Genomic DNA, 17,717 nt, shown 5'->3' on the forward strand with positions numbered 1-17,717 from the left:
TATGTATCCTACTTGGTATGAGTGATGAATCAAAAGACTATAGACTTTCTGATCCAATTGGAAAAAAATATTATTGTTAGAAGGGACGTGGTGTTTGAAGAAAATGAACAATGAAAATGGGATGAGAAATACAGAGAAGATATTGTTGTGAATATGGACGGGGGATAGACTAACTCATGCTTGGAAATAGAAGATGATAGTGACACAAGTGAAAGAGAATCATATGAAAACAATGTTGAAGAAAATCATGAGCTAAATGAGGATGCAAGCAGAACTAGAGTGGTTAATGTCTTTTAGAAGAAGAAGAAGAATAGGCTAACATGAAAAGCATACATAATGAAGACCATAACTGTTATGAAGTAGCACTAAAGAGTTTCAAATAGAGACAAGTCATGGATGTTGAAATAGCAGCAATTAAAACCAATAAGACATGTTAGCTGACAAATTACCAAAAGGCTCTAAGAAAGTAGGAGTTAAATGGATCTATAAGACCAAACTGAATGAGTTTGATCAAGTGGATAAATATAAGGCAAGATTGGTGGCAAAAGGGTATGCTCAACAACAAGAAATTGACTATACAAAAGTATTTTCTCTTGTCAGCAAAATGGATACTATAAGGATGATTTGCATTAGCAGCTCTAAAGGGATGGAGTTTTTACCAACGGGGTGTAAAATCTTAACTTCTTTAAGGCAATTTAGTAGAAGAAGTGTATGTGGAGCAACCAGAAGGATATGTAAATAAAGGAAGTGAAGACAAGGTGTACAAGCTACATTAAGCCTTGTATGAATTGAAACAAGCTCCAAGGGCTTGGTTTAGTATAATGGAGGCCTGTTTGATTCAATAAGGTTTTCAAGCTAGCAAAAGTGAGCAAACAATATTTCTAAAGCACAACAATAAAAGGGGGACTATAATTGTGAGCATCTATGTAGATGACTTGATCTACACTAGAAAAGATGAGAATATGGAGATTGAATTCATAAACTCTGTAAAAATCAGTTTTCTATGACTGATTTAGAAAAAATGAAGTATAAAGGTACTTATGGTTCTTGGCTTAAATAATTGCAAGGATGAGCAGAGAAATAAAGTGGACAACAACAATTACAAGCAACTGGTTGGGTGCCTCATCTATATGATAGCCATATACATGGCTTAACATGATGTATGCACAACAATAAAGTGGGGACTATAATTGTGATCATCTATGTAGATGACTTGATCTACACTAGAAAAGATGAGAATATGGAGATTGAATTCATAAACTCTATAAAAATCAGTTTTCTATGACTAATTTAGAAAAAATGAAGTATAAAGGTACTTATGGTTCTTGGCTTAAATAATTGCAAGGATGAGCATAGAAATAAAGTGGACAACAACAATTACAAGCAACTGGTTGGGTGCCTCATCTATATGATAGCCACATACATGGCTTAACATGATGTATGCAGTCAGCCTCATTATTAGATACATGAGAAATCCTACACAAATACATTTGCAAGCCTCAAAGAGAATTCTAAGATATCTACAAGGCATTGTCAATATGGGAATCATGTATAAAAAGGGAGGAAATGTTGATTTATTGGGGTACACAAATACTGGCTATGCAGGTGACTTGGAAGTTAGGAAAAACTCTTATGAGTATGTATTTATTTTGAGCAATGGAGCAGTGGTCTGATACTCTAAAAAGCAGCCTATTGTCACTTTGTCAAGCACTGAAGTTGTGTTTGTGGATGTTGAAGCAACAACATGTCAGGCTGTATGGATGAGAAATATTATAAAAGAGATGGGACAACCTCAAGAGAATAGCATTCCTATACTCGGTGATAACAGTTCTACAATAAAATTACAAAGAATCCTATTCTCCATTGAAGAAGTAAGCACATTGATATTATATATCATTACCTCATAGAACTGGACAAGGCAGACACTATCAACATGACCTACTGTGACACCAAGGATCAAGTTGCAGAATTATTAACTAAGTCATTGTGTATAGAGATTTTTTTTGAAGCTCAAGGATCAGCTAGGAGTGTGTGAAGTTCCAAACGTAAACTAATTGTTTTGTATACAATTAGTTTAAGAGAGGGATTGTTAAATGGAATTAGCTTAAGTCAAGTTAGTTAGTTACTTAGCATTAGTTACTTTTAATAAAGTGAATTTTTTTTCTATTTTAATTAGTTGAGCTTTGTAACTGAATTCTCACATGACTATATAAGTATATTATCAATATAGTCAAGAGATATTTTTACTCTATTCTAATTATAACAAGATTTTTCTTAGAAATTTGTATTTCCTATGCAACAATTGATTTTCATTAAATAAGTATTAAGCCTATTTTTGAAAACAAATAGCATTAACTCCTCTAAATGTGTTTCCTTGATCTTTTATACTTCGTTTGTCTTTTTTTATCCAAAAGAGGGCCAAAGGTCCGAGAAAACAAAAATAAGTCCTAACACAACATCAAATGAGCACAATCAAAAGGGGTTTGTTGGACAAGATGAACCTAAACGAGCAAGCATGAGCTTTGTTAGCCATCCAATCACCAAGAATGTTTGCCACACGAATATGTGAACCAACTTCACCTCCCAAAATCTCTAAACTGCCAAATGTGCCACGATTAAACCATCCTCCAATATCATTCTATGTTTCATTTGAGTTATTTAAATTTCTTAAGAAAATTATTAAATATGCTAATTTTTAAGATTAAATGAAATACATTTACTAAAACACCCTTATTAATAGTAGTTAGTAGAGTGGTTAATTAGATGAGTTGGGAGAAATAAATATGAGTGTATTAGTAAAAAATAATTAATGATTCTTTGATAATATAAAATGATAAATAATATAAGACAAATAAATATTAAAAATGAGTCCCTTAATATAAGATAAAAGGAGTAATTTAAATTTTTTTTCTTATTAAAAATCAGAGCAAGTATTTACAAAAATAGATTTGCTTTTAGTTTTTGTGGATTCAGCCTTTATGATTTGTTTATGTTCGCATCTAGAGAACGGTGTACCAATTTTGCTCTTTTTGGATATAATTTGAGATGAATATTATGGTGCCCAAATATTCCACAAACACAATATTTACAAAGCTGCAAATTGTCAAAGTCAATAAACGCATAGTGACAAGTGACCACAATCACACGCTTAGTCATGAGGTTAGTTTTAGAAAAATACGTAACACCAAATTCAAATCTCTTTTTTATATAACCAAATTCAAATATTAGATTTTTTTTTTTTTTTTTTTTGAATGAAATTAATTGTGAAGGATCTATTGTGGATTGGACCACGACTCAACTCGATCGTCAAAAACAACACCTGAAGATTCAATATATCACACTTCAGTATCTTTGTAGTCATGCTTCACTTTTGCGGCTCGAATGATGCCTAAAAGAAAGAGACACGAAAGGTAATCGCGACACAATAACTCATCGAGCACACAAATATTACGCTATGAGTAAGACCTAACACCCTCTTATATAAATACTACTCTTCTTGCACAATCAATATACACACATCTTTCATAAATATTTACTCTCATTCAATCGTATAATGACTTGAATATAAAATGTCTATAGGCACCACCCCACCACTATGGAGACGAAACATTGTCATACCAATATATCTATTTGTCTATCATTCTCGATCCAATTCGAATCAAAATTTGATATTAAAAGTATTTATTTTAATATTTCAAGATTAAAATATTGTAATATTTACCAACAAATATTTAAATTGAATTTGAAATTTTGTAAATAACTTCTTTTAAGCACGGGTGATTAAGGTTTTTGACTCTTTAATGTATCCACGTAGCATTGACACCAATTTAGATTATTTGAAACTCTTATGATACTTGTATATTATAGACTCTACGAATTTGGATTATCTCCACAATCTCTAGATATTTTCGTCATTTTCTATTTCTCTCATCAATTTTTCTTTTCTCTTACTTTTAAGATTTTTCACCTATTTCTAAAAATGTAGTTTATACGTCAAAGAATATCGAAAGGCCCATACTATTATGGTGATTTTAGACAAAAATAGACGAAACTTACGATGAGGATATTCCTCGAAGATCAAAGGGACATATAAACCACTTTTTATTTGAAAGATTGTATCCATTTACTTGCACCAATTAAAATCAATTTTATTGACCATAAAATTTTATTCATTTAAAAAATGAATTTTACCGTGCAAATTAACATATATAAGAAGCCTTTTAGTAGAACTCATTATTACACAACATACATACATTCCTTGCGATCACATCTTATAAACTCTTACTCTCGAAAATCACAATCAACAAAGATTTGACAAATCATTAATTGGGAACTATATGAGAGAAAAGATAATGTTTCCCTTTACATTTCGACACCTTGCTAATTAACTATCCTGATTAATTTGGCTCCACTCATTAGGGATTGAAGTTTGTTGATAAAGTTGAATTGTGAACATAAATATGGTGAGCCTAATATAATCAGCATATAGTACATAATAATTTTATATGATCAAGAAATAAGCTACGTATGAGAGATATGAATCACTCCTGTGTCTCGAATCTGGGAGAAGATTGGATATATCTGTATTTGATGGTGAAGCTTTTGTCTCAAGAGCCAAATGTTTCCTAATACAAGTGGTGGTATTTTAATATCTTTATATATACATGGGAGGGACCATGTTTTTGTGCTAAACGACAATGAAATTTTGTACTAATTGATAGCTGAAGGTTAGCTCGCAACTCAATGTTAGCGTATCAATGTTTAGCCTAACATTATTTTTTATCTCTAAATATATAAATTGTTTTGACTGATTTACAAGAGTAAAAAATGATCATTGCATCTGATAATTCAAAAGAAAACTCACAAAAATGAAGAAAAAAAATTGTATTTAGAAGAAAAAAAACTATTATTTCTTTATTTTTGGCAATCTAATAAAACCAATATTTAAAGACAGATGTAATAATTTTATTTCAGATATATATATATACTACTAACTGCTTAATAAAAAGGTACGAGTACAATACTTTTTTTACACAGCTATGTGAATGATTATCCACAAACATAGATATATAATAGTTACCGTTATCTAGCATGTTAGATAAAAATGTTTTCACCTTATCTAAATTATGTTTAATCAATTTACATATAAATTGACTCAATTTTATTAAGAATTGAAGAACATGTATTATATTCAAGATGCCAAGAGGTGAAGTATTTTTAATTTATGAAGGTTTAGGGACCTTGCTAGTGTTTTTTTTTTTTTTACAAGAGATCGTCTAGAGAAATTTAGTGTTAGGCTAATTTATTGACAAAAAATTCAATACTTATTCAAATCAAATAATTATACTGAAACACAAGACTCTTTTAAATTTAGATTTGTTTGTCCCTTTTTATAAAATTTATTTTAAACTAACCATTGCATTAATTATTTCTTTTGCAAAAGCATCCCTATTTATTTTACATATAGCAGAAGATTACAATCACCAAAACGAGAAATAGGAAGAAGTAAACAATGACACCCCTGTACCATGGATTATTTACCATTGAACACCAGTGTAGTAGAATTCGAACCAAGAGCTTCACCCCAAAGCAGCAGCACCAAAACTCCATGATTGGACAAAGATAATAAACCTGCATAAAACCCCTTCACATCACAATTGCAGCTCCAATTTTAATTTGTTCATCACCATACAATCACCTTTTCCACAACATTACTGGCAAAGTGTCTGCATTCACGCATTCAAGATATCAACAGTCGTTCCATCAAGATCAAACGATCTATATATAAACTCGGTAATTTAAATTATAAAATTAAAAATAAAATTGTTCTTTTTTCGGCTCCTTGACCAAAATTGGACGGCCACCGATGTGTCCGACTGCGTGGACTTCCCGACTACATGGCAATCCAAATTCCCACATCACTCCTTTACTTGAGCATATATGGGCCAAGCGAGGAAACTCCTTTACTAAAAAGTGCCACATCAACAAGCAGGTTTAGAGGCTTTCAAGCATTACAAATTCTTTGTAACAAGTTTTCATCATTTATTACTCCCTCCATTTCACAACAATCCACCTATTTGAAAAAAAAATTATCACCTCTCTTTCATATATACACTTTTCTTTATTTGTGTGAAATGTTCAAATAGATCGATTACTATGAGACGGACAAGTATTAATCACTTTCAAGATCATGATAACACCAGATATGCTTCAGTCATGCACCCATTGAAGTATTAATTACAAACCAAAATAAAATCAGCCATAACAGCAACAAAATTCACATGGTAAATCTAGCTATCAAGTAACCAAACCTGCTACTGTCAAAACAGCCACTAAGGTTTAAAATCTATACCATCGCCTCTATCATATATGGCAGGGAGCCAAACCAAATTAATCACCATTATTGATACTCCGTGAATTAGGCAATTGAATCTTATATTAAAAGGCGGAGGGAGTAAATTGTGCATAGCAAACATAACAACATACCCAAAAAAATTGCATATAATAAAATACACATACACAAGCCACAAATAAAATCTCCTGGAATACATTATAAATATCTGAAGAAATTCACAAGGTTCATATTCAATATGCTTTGCAGCAGTATAGCCCCAAGAGTTCACTACTTTATTTGGGGATTGAAAAGCATCGAGGATGAATGAATAAGGATAGATGCCCCTATTGTAAGCTGTTAAATATTGAGAATCTGAAACTTCCAAGTTCCATCCACATTGAGAAGCCTAAGAATTTATGGAGCAACAACAAAACGAGGGAGTTGATATATGAATGATTCAACTTTATAGAAGAATTGCATGAAAATGTGGCTTCACTATCATATATGGCAGGGAGCCAAACCAAATTAATCACCATTATTGATACTCCGTGAATTAGGCAATTGAATCTTATATTAAAAGGCGGAGGGAGTAAATTGTGCATAGCAAACATAACAACATACCCAAAAAAATTGCATATAATAAAATACACATACACAAGCCACAAATAAAATCTCCTGGAATACATTATAAATATCTGAAGAAATTCACAAGGTTCATATTCAATATGCTTTGCAGCAGTATAGCCCCAAGAGTTCACTACTTTATTTGGGGATTGAAAAGCATCGAGGATGAATGAATAAGGATAGATGCCCCTATTGTAAGCTGTTAAATATTGAGAATCTGAAACTTCCAAGTTCCATCCACATTGAGAAGCCTAAGAATTTATGGAGCAACAACAAAACGAGGGAGTTGATATATGAATGATTCAACTTTATAGAAGAATTGCATGAAAATGTGGCTTCACTATCATATATGGCAGGGAGCCAAACCAAATTAATCACCATTATTGATACTCCGTGAATTAGGCAATTGAATCTTATATTAAAAGGCGGAGGGAGTAAATTGTGCATAGCAAACATAACAACATACCCAAAAAAATTGCATATAATAAAATACACATACACAAGCCACAAATAAAATCTCCTGGAATACATTATAAATATCTGAAGAAATTCACAAGGTTCATATTCAATATGCTTTGCAGCAGTATAGCCCCAAGAGTTCACTACTTTATTTGGGGATTGAAAAGCATCGAGGATGAATGAATAAGGATAGATGCCCCTGTTGTAAGCTGTTAAATATTGAGAATCTGAAACTTCCAAGTTCCATCCACATTGAGAAGCCTAAGAATTTATGGAGCAACAACAAAACGAGGGAGTTGATATATGAATGATTCAACTTTATAGAAGAATTGCATGAAAATGTGGCTTCACTAAAACTCATGAATAGAAAAGCAATATATAAGACAACCTAATTACCTTGATAAATATAAAGTACTAGTAGGATTTACAAATACACTGAGTAAATGATTGGACTGCCGGTGAATTTAGCAGGTCACAGTGTGTTACCGTGAATTTAGCAACATCTACAGTTTAAAGCTTCAACAATAATACAAAATCATGGTGGCACCATAATTTCATCAAACTCAACGTGATTCTAAACATGCACTAAATAATATATAGTTAGACAAAAAGGATACCTTTCTATTCTTGATTCATGTACCCCTTGTATGACAAATAGTGCGATAGTTGTAGTCAAAAGAATTTGTTGAACCAACCTTCACTATAACAGTTACCTTTTGAACATGTTGGATGACCCAGTTTTTGGGTCCACCATTTGGATCAATGCTTTGATTAAACTCATAAGGCATATCAATGAAATACAAAGTTTCAAGGCTCTTTAGCAGATGAATATCAGTGGGAATCTCTTTTAGTTTGGGGATATGCACCATTTCAATTAGTTTAATGGCAGGACAAGCTCCATTGTCAATTAAAATTGAATTCAAGTTATTCAACTGCACAAGATATAGGTTGTTCAGCTTCTTAAACCCAACTTGGAAGTGCAACATTTCTCCATCATAAGCATCACAGACAATCGCAAGACGCAACAAGTTTGGCAAATCTTTAAGTAACTTGAGTGGATCATCCTTTAACTTGGAAAATCGAATTGACAACCTAACAAGATGATCAAGTCTTGAAATCCAATTAGGAAGCTTTTCTAATCGACCAAACAAGTGAAGTTGTCTAAGTTGAGGGAGAGATGAAATGAATTGCAAGTCTATGATTTCATGTTCATTTATTGCACTAACATGAAGAGATTCAAGGCAATTCATTTCCTTTATTGAATCACAAAGAGCATTTCCATATTCTCTCTTTACATTCTTTAGTCCCAACTTCCTTAATTGCCTCAGCTTTCTTAACTCTGCTATTAGGTTCAACCCACCATGGTTTACCTCTATATGATAAAGTTTCTGCAAAACTGTCATGCCTCCAACACCTTCCATCATTTTCACCCCACTTTCACCACTGATACTAGAATATGTTTTTCTGCAGTAAACTAGAAGATGGCGCAACTTTAAAAGCCTATTTATTTCACTTGGTAATTCGCACACTAGTGTTTCCTTTAGGTCCAAGGTCTCTAGATTTTGTAGTTTGCCAATGGACTTAGGAAGATTCTTGACATTTGTATATCTTAAGCTCAAGTACTTTAAGTGAAAAAGATTTCCAATTTCATCAGGAACATAGTTCAACCAAGCACCTTCCAAGTCCAATACTTTCAAAAGCTTAGACTTTGCAAAGATCTTACTCCCAAAGTAATCAGGAAAGTTTATAAAAGCATTGAATATATATAGGGATCGTATAGGGAAGTGTTCAATGCTCCTTAGCACATTGCTGGAACTGGTTTCTACAGCCAATCGCCTGATCGTTACAATTACATCAGAGATGTGTTCCTGATTATCTTCACGGACAACATGACAAAAACTTAAATCCTTCATTTTTCTCATGATCATTTCTCGTAACAAATCATGGATTCGACAGCTTGTAGCTTTACCATCATAGTGAACACGGGAGACATGAACCAAACTTCTATGGATCAACTCTATCAAGTATTCTTCTCCAACTTCCTCCAAAGATTTCCCTACTTCGTGTTTAACAAACCCCTCGGCTATCCATTGTCGGATCAACCTTGAACTCCTAATTGAGTAATCTTCTGGGTATATACCAAAATACAACATACATGATTTCAAATGATGTGGCAAGTCCTCATAACTAAGGCCTAAAATTCTTGGTAAGTTAGCTAAATGAGGATTACGGTCTAACTCCAAACTTAGATTTTGGCATAGTTTTTTCCATTCAGAAACAGTTTTATCTTTAGTTGACAAGAGACCTCCTACAGCAACAATTGCAAGCGGCAACCCCTCGCATTTTTGAACGATTTCTTCAGATATATCTTTGAGCTCTGGTGGACAATTTCCATAGAAATCAAATCGAAATGCCTTGTTGCAAAAGAGTTCCCATGCTTTGTTTGGAGGCAAGGATTGCAACTTGTGCATTTGAACACAAGAATCTTTCCTACAATAGTTGGAAACATCCAAATTCCTGGTTGTGATCATTATCCTACTCCCTTTCTTGTTATCAGGTGTGGCAAGTTGGATTTCATCCCAAAAATTTATTGTCCATACGTCATCGAAGCAAATTACGTACCTTTTGCTCTGCAAGTAAGACCTTGCCAGAGTAATGAGTTGCATCTTGTCCATCGTGTTTGTACCTATTAGACAAATGTATATGACTTTTTTAGACAAAACAACAGCAATAGTAGAGGACAACTGGTTTCATTCATTTTTCAGAGCTAAAACATTGCAAGCATAAAAAAGACCAAGCCCAAAGGTCTCTAATAGGACAACATGTAGAAATTTATAAATAAATAAATAAATAAAAACTCCTAAACATAACCTTTGATTTCTTAAATCAAGAAGTGGCACATGTTTTTTCACCTAACCAGACCAAACAAAGTACATAAAACTAAATAAGCATAAATATCTAACATAGTCCTAAAGTCCTTTACAAAAATCTCAATTTTTAATATGCCTCCTTAAGATTGTTTATGAATACTACAATCTTTAATCTCAACAGTTCAAGCTTACACTTCGAAAGGGCTTTTTCCATTATTTCTACAACTTGACATTTAGAATTACAAACTTCCTTTGACTTCTCTTCTTCTTTAATGGTAAGTGCTTCAAATTATCTTCTCAAGTACAAAACTTTCATTCTATTAGTTTTTCACTAACTTGAAACTCCTCCTTTAACTTATCCCAAGCCTCTTGTGTAGTCTCTAGATTTGTAATACTTATAAACACATCAACATGTAGTGTTGCATGTATAATGGCAAGTGATCTGCCTCCCTTTGCCACTTTGTCATTGTGATTCTTTAATCTATTTGAGAAACTATTGAGTTGTTTACTAAAAGATGTGGACATTTTCAACCACATAGTAGTAATGTGAGTTCATTTTAGCATGCCAATAAATGACAATACTTCCCTTCAAACATAGGATGTGGAGTAGAGAGTTCTTATTTGATGTCACTTTGGTGTATGAGGGTTTTTTGTACATGTTTTTCTACTTGTTTTCTATTACATATTTTGTTATTTTAGTTGATCTCACTTATAGACACCCTTTAAAATCAATGAATTCTTGATACTTTGTTAGAAAACAGAAATGGATAAGAGCTAGAGCACAAGAGAACAAGTAGCTAGTTTGATTTCAATTGTTTTTTTAGCGAAAAAGCAAACGCTTATCATAAAAATGCTTATGTATAAGCTATTTCTATAGCAAAAGATGAAACAAAGTCAAATTGTTTTCATATAAATTATTTTCATAATCTATCATAGAGAACTTATAGAGACAAGCTGAAAACAACTTATGAACATGTCATAAACTCTCTCTAACCGTCTCACAAATATTTATGTCAGTAAATAAGCTCAAACAAGTCAAATCAAACATATCCTAAGTAGCAAAAAGACCAAAGCCAAATGCTTTTCATATGACAACAGAGAAATTGGTACAAAATATCCACAAAAATGAGGATTAACTACTTGTTTTATCATATATCACCTAAACATAAAATAAAAACATGTAGATATATATCCAATATGAACAATTTGCAACATACCTCGAGGAAGAGGTTCTTTAGTTTCTTCAGAAAATTGCATCATCATGTTTCTCAACAAAGCTTCAACATTATAAGATTGAGAAACTACAAGAAATGCACGACAATCAAAGTGTCCTTTCACTTGGGGATTATCAAAAACATTTTTAGCAAGAGTGGTTTTCCCAAGTCCCCCCATTCCAACTACTGAAATCACACTACGATCTATCACTTCTCCATCCACCAACCAACCAACAATTTCATCCCTAGGTTTCTCAAATCCAACAAGTTCATCTTCTTCAATAAAAAGTGAAGCCAATCGATCAGGATCACGTGACTTCGCCACAACATCTTTCGTAATTGATCCTTGTGGTCCAAGTGAGGAAAGTAAATTGTATCTGTTGAGAACCATGAGAGTCCAACAAATATGAAAAATAAATTAAGGGAAATAATCATTTTGAATTAACAGAATGATGAAGTTGATTACAATAAGTGTTAAACACTTATATAGTGATCCTAAAGTAATTAACATAATCAGCTTGTAGCTAATCATAAGCAGACAAATTATTATATGGACGGCTTGGTAGTGTTCTACATAAATTTGTGTTTAAAAGTCAACGGAAATTCTAACGACATTGACCATACTCCTCAAAAGTATAAGTTAACAATTTTTTTCGTCTTTACAAATGAGACAAGATGTCTCATTCCATGTACCAGAAAAACCGTTTTGACAAGTAGCATCCATGGTCTTTAGAGTTTCAAATCATTTTTTTAGCAATGAAATGGTAAAGAAACTCTCACAGAACTGCGAGGCCTGTGGCCTGTGGGTTCGAACCTGAGACATGGTATCTAACAATATTGACATTTGTCAGTTGAGTTAGGTGATAACGTTAAAACTAAAACTAATTGTAATAGTACCTTTTAGATCTTTCTTTGATTTCATGAAATGACAATTTGATATCTTGAATCTCACACGCTACTCGATGACGAGGTTTTATGGTTTTCAATTTGATTAAACCAGCAAGGTTTTGGAGTTTAGCTATGTATCCACCATGATGATGATGATGATGATGATGATGTTGAGACACATCCATGATGTATTGATCGACGACATCTTCTATGCGAAATGATAATTCTCTCAATTGCTTCACCCAAGCTTTGATTTCTAATTCGGTATCTGACGTGGCTCTTTGATCTGCGTCTTTTAAGAAGGCACGAATGAATTCGAGTTCATTTTTTATGTGTTCTAAGTCTCTGCTTACATCTTTGAGTAGTGTTTGTTCCTCTTTCAGGAGTTGGTACACTTGCCTTAGAACAAACCACACTGCAGTTTCTGCCATTTCGCATTATTATTCCAATTCTAAGTGTATCAAAGGTGTTATGCGAAAAGTGTATTCAAAGAGGCACACGAAATTGGAAGTCAAACTCATCAGGAAAAATAGATATGAGATAGAATGTACAATAATTGTTAGTTAGAACTTAGAAGTCAAGACCGACTTGTGAAAAAATAGTGATGATATTCAGTACTAAACAAATTTTCAAATATATATAAGAATAATTATTTGTTAGTTTAGTGGTCGGTCAAATAATTGTTCCCATGTTAAGTGGAAAATAAGGGATGGTGGTGAAAAAAATTGTTTCTATAACTTTTTTTTATTATTTGTATTTTTTTTACTGTATATTATTTTTTATTTATCAAATTCATATGTTTTTTATGTTTTAAATGTGTGTCACTTTAGTATTTTCTTTAAAAAAAATTAATATGTTATATTCAATTTTTAATTTAATTATTTTTTCAATTGTAACTTTTAATTATTGTTATTGTTATATAAACTACTTCAAAAGTATTATTCTACTTATTGCATTTATTACATTTATGATAGAGATAAACAGTTCATAAGAATAGTAAATTGGTAAAATTATTATGTTTTTCTTCGAAAAAAGTATCTCATATATCTCAATTCTTATTGACCAAGGTCGACTAATTCCTTCTCTAATCAACATGCTGTGAGTTGACAAATAATTTTGTCTTACAAATTTGTATAAAAGAGTAATAGTATTTATCTAGAGATCTCAACTCCTTACATATTACTTAGGGGTGGACAAACAGTCGGTTCAATCGATTTTGGGTCGTAAACCTTCATTCGAGGAAAAATCTCAGTCACCTTTTAATGTTTAGGGGCACTATTTTTGCAGGTGGCGAGTTTCACGGTTGACGGATCAGTTGAAACGGACAAAAGAAAAAAAATAGTTCTTAAGTGCAACCGCGGCTAACTCCCTCCTACATAAAATGTAAAAGAAAAGCATAGAGATTGTCACCCAAATTTAGGTCGTGGATATCACTGCGTGCAACCATGGCTAGTTACAGTTGTAAGCTCCACTCAAGGTCTTCGCGCAGGGAGAAGAAAGCATGTTATAAAACGATCATCCTTGAAACTTAAGTTCGATTATTTGTGACTCTTGTGTGTTAGTGGAGAAGAAAATGTTGAAAAAACAATAAATAAAATTTATGAAAAATTACTATGATAGTTTTTGGTTAAGAAAAATTAAAGTTTATTTCTTGTAATAGGAGATATAGTTGCTAAGCTATTATTCTCTTCCACTTACGAGCTAAATTGTGGGTTTTAAGACGATTTATTAGTACCACTTCTCTATATACATTGGCCTTTCTCAATATCAAAAAGCCTATATGTATTCAATCTCGGTTCGGTTCAATCATCTATAGGTTATGGTTTGGACACCTAATCCAACCACCTCTACCCATAAATACTTGAAAAGCCTCAACTGACAACCAATAAACTTGTTTTTACCCGCCTTTTTATCTGTTTTTATATTCGGATATGTCGGTTTCGATCGGACTTCAGTTACTTGTACAACTCTAATACAACCTAAATGGAAATGGTATCTTGGGGAAAAAACAACCTTTTTCTTACCTCCATTTACTTCGGAAAAGTTATGGAAATGGAAAGTATTAGAGACTTCAACACCTAATTTTTCATACCTCCATTGACTTTCGGGCAAGATACCTTGGGGAAAAAACTTTTCCATCGGCCAAAATGGAAATGGCAACTTCAAAAAATAAAGATTGCTGCCATGTGCCAATCATTCCTCGCTGATGAAAACCCAAACTTAAAAAGTTGGTCCAACATTCCTCCTTGATTTAACGGGCCCAAAAGTCTGCCACGGCCCACCTAATTTCACCATACACAACATTCAGAAAATGTCTTCCCAGCCTAAGAGAGTATGACTTTTCCAATTATTTGCAATATATGTAATTGTTTTTCAGCAATTTATTATCTTAAAAACCAATGGTTTAATAAAAAAAATACCAATGTAATAAAACTAAGGAATTAATTAATCAATTGGTTGTTTACTAACAAAGGTTGAGTTTGAATTAAAGAAGTATACACATTTACACATTTAGTATCTGAGGCTCCTCAGAGAAAATCTATCAGAAAAAAAAAATTTAATTATTTTGTTTTAAAAGTTAAGGTAATTATTAATAGGAAGTAAATCAACTGATTATACGTTTTAATTTTTAAGAAGACAAATAATTTTATCCGCAAGGTTATCAATATTGATTTACTTTTATAAAAAATATGCATATTGAGATCGTTTTAGTATATAATAAGAGACAATAAATTTTTAATGTTTAATAAAAAAAATCAACGTTAAATTGTACTGATACTCCTTTTTCTTTTTTATCAAACTAGATCTATATGAGGGAAAACCTGTTATTTGTGGAGATTTTATTTCAGTTTTTATGATTCTTTTATATTTTTTTCTTCAACTTTTTAGCAGAGTTTATTAGAGTTAATATAATAGTATTTAATCAATATTTTTTACAACTTACAAAAAGTCTTATAATATTTAAAATCTCTCAAATTTTAATGGATTCTTTTTAAAAATATATTTCATGAGATTTTGTTATGCTTTTTTTGTGAAATTTAAAAAAGAGAAAGTTTTTTTCTACAATATGAGATTTCAATAGATTTAGCTTTTTTTTCCTTCTTTCATTTACTCTCTCTTTATCTCCATATTTCCAAATTCCAACAAGACTTAACTCAATTCAATTCTTCTCGATCTAAATTATATTGAAATGACTCCAATTTTAAGATTCGATTCAACTTATCTCACAAACATATACTGATTATCTAATCCTCAAACTTTCCTAATTTTTCTTTATTTTTCTCTCTGGTACTCCTTATTTCATTTTCTTTGGTTCATATATGCATTTTTATCTCTCTCTTCTTTCTATGTATTTCTCTTTTTTCCTCTGCTCTCTTCTGAGTACATGGTACGATTATTGTTTTTCACTTATTTTCATTTCTATAAAAATATGTACTTATATTTTTACTCTTAATACATGTTCAAATAATATTTTCAAAAACAATTAAAAATAAACAAAATATTTTTTCAGTTTTTACTAGACAAACAACCTTTTTTTATAGACAGTAAATTAATTGTTATATTATCATATAAGTATTAATATGAATGTTAATTTTATATTATTTTACTCATGTTATAGATTATATATATATATATATATATATAAGTAAAAGTGGAATGTGAATTTTTTTAAATTACATTGATTTTAAGATCCACTTTTAAAGTGTTTGATACTCTAATTTTAGTTGTGATATAATCAACAAAATAGTAGATATCATGACAATGACTCTCAAAATAAAAATTAGTTGATAACTTTCTCAATGGTTTCTTGAAAAATTTAACAAAGAGAACAATAACGATAACTAATATATTAATCTTTAAGATATTACTTATTATAATAATAATTTTTAAAATAAAAATATATTATTAATCCGGACATCCTTAAAAAATGCAATTGAGTTGATATCAATGAAAATATTATATATATATATATATATATAAAGGTAACGATCTTCGAAATGAAAATAAATAAATTATTAATTTATCTATACATCATAAAAGATTATGTTGATAGAATAAAGGTGATTGCCTTGATTTTAAATATGTGAAATTTAATTTTATATGAATAATTTAAATTTTAATAAATAAGAAAACATTTTATTGAAAATATTGTGTTAGAGAGTGTATGGTAATCATTTTTTTTTTCAAATAATTGCTTAAAATTTATTTAGTAATTTAAAATCTTAATGAATATTATATTTATAAATCTCTTCAAATTCAAAAGCATGAACAAAAATATGTTAATGAATATTATACACTGCACCCCACACTTAAATCTACCACCCCTAATCAAAGTGAAAAATATAATTTTATTATTTTAATTATTTATAATAAGTTTTCAAATTGATAGTTTCTAAAGTTTCAAATATTTGAAAAAAGGATTACATTTTGAATATTTGGAAAGTTTCAAAAGTTTTCAAATATGAAAAATTTTGAAAGCTTTCAAATCTGAAAAGTTTCGAAAGTTTTTAAATATGGAAAATTTCGAAATTTTCTCTATTTTGAAAGTTTTAGTTTGCTCGAAAATCTAAAAAATTTATATTTTGAAAGTTTCAAATTGTTCAAAACTTTAAAAAATTTTAAAAAATTTATTTCAAAGGTATGAAAAATCCGAGTGCTACTTACTTTTCTTATTTTAAAAATTTAGAATATTCGAAAGTTATGATGAATCATTTAAAATTTCAAAAGAAGAATGAAAAAATGAATGATAAAAAATAAGTTTTATAAAAGATTAAAAGGGCAAAATTGTATTTTCATATTGATTGGATTGCATATTTAGGTGTATAATGCAGGATAAAATATTCTACATTAAATTATGAATAATTACTATAACTACAAATATGTAGATAAATGCTACTTAAGAAGACATAAAACTATAACTATTTTATTATTAAAAGATTATTAAAACTATATTAGTTTTGTTTATATTCATTCTAACTTTATTATTTATTTATTATATTTTGTCATTCAATATTTTAAATTCATAAAATATTTTGAAATCTTGAAATTTCTTATAATAATATAAATTTATTAGAATCCTAGTTATAAAACTTTAATTGTAAGTGATATTTTAAAATCTTATAATCTTAATAAATAATCTTTTAAAGTTTAAACATTTTTACAAAGTATTTTAAAATCTTCAATATTTTTATAATCAAAATAGTCTTTTAAAAATAACTACTCATTCCTTAAATTTTATTAGATGTCACTCGAAAAAGTAGTCAATATTAACTAACTAATATATATATTTACTCTTACCCTTATGTGTACTAGGTAGGAACTCTTTCC

The 17,717-nt window shown here is 30.5% G+C and overlaps 1 protein-coding gene across 7 annotated transcripts; it reads right to left on the minus strand.

Annotated features, from left to right (window-relative positions):
* Positions 1-5,397: 5,397 nt before the first annotated feature.
* Positions 5,398-12,995, minus strand: LOC101505222 (disease resistance protein RPM1). Of its 7 annotated transcripts, none has more exons than XR_003472432.2 (5): positions 12,399-12,995; positions 11,505-11,878; positions 8,035-10,103; positions 7,814-7,920; positions 7,357-7,678 (listed from the first exon to the last, which is right to left on the minus strand). XR_003472432.2 is itself a non-coding variant. In XM_073367749.1 (4 exons), the coding sequence occupies exons 1-3, from the start codon at positions 12,818-12,820 to the stop codon at positions 8,050-8,052; spliced, it is 2,850 nt and encodes a 949-aa protein (XP_073223850.1). In that variant the 5' UTR covers positions 12,821-12,995; the 3' UTR covers positions 5,398-5,726; positions 8,035-8,049. The 7 variants fall into 7 exon arrangements, 4 of the variants coding, with proteins under 4 accessions (XP_073223850.1, XP_073223851.1, XP_073223852.1 ...); XR_003472433.2 differs by having other exon boundaries at positions 7,814-7,933; XM_073367749.1 differs by lacking the exons at positions 7,357-7,678; positions 7,814-7,920 and adding an exon at positions 5,398-5,726.
* Between the last annotated feature and the right edge of the window lie 4,722 nt (positions 12,996-17,717).

This window comes from Cicer arietinum, chromosome 4, assembly GCF_000331145.2.
Source record: "Cicer arietinum cultivar CDC Frontier isolate Library 1 chromosome 4, Cicar.CDCFrontier_v2.0, whole genome shotgun sequence".
NCBI lineage: Eukaryota > Viridiplantae > Streptophyta > Magnoliopsida > Fabales > Fabaceae > Cicer > Cicer arietinum.

Coding starts and splice junctions, on each gene's coding strand:
- LOC101505222 (XM_073367749.1), bottom strand. CDS start 12,820: ATGGCAGAAACTGCAGTGTGGTTTGTTCTAAGGCAAGTGTACCAACTC. Junction 11,879..12,398: donor ATCAAAGAAAGATCTAAAAG/GTACTATTACAA, acceptor GGTTCTCAACAG/ATACAATTTACTTTCCTCAC. Junction 10,104..11,504: donor TAAAGAACCTCTTCCTCGAG/GTATGTTGCAAA, acceptor TTTGTCTAATAG/GTACAAACACGATGGACAAG.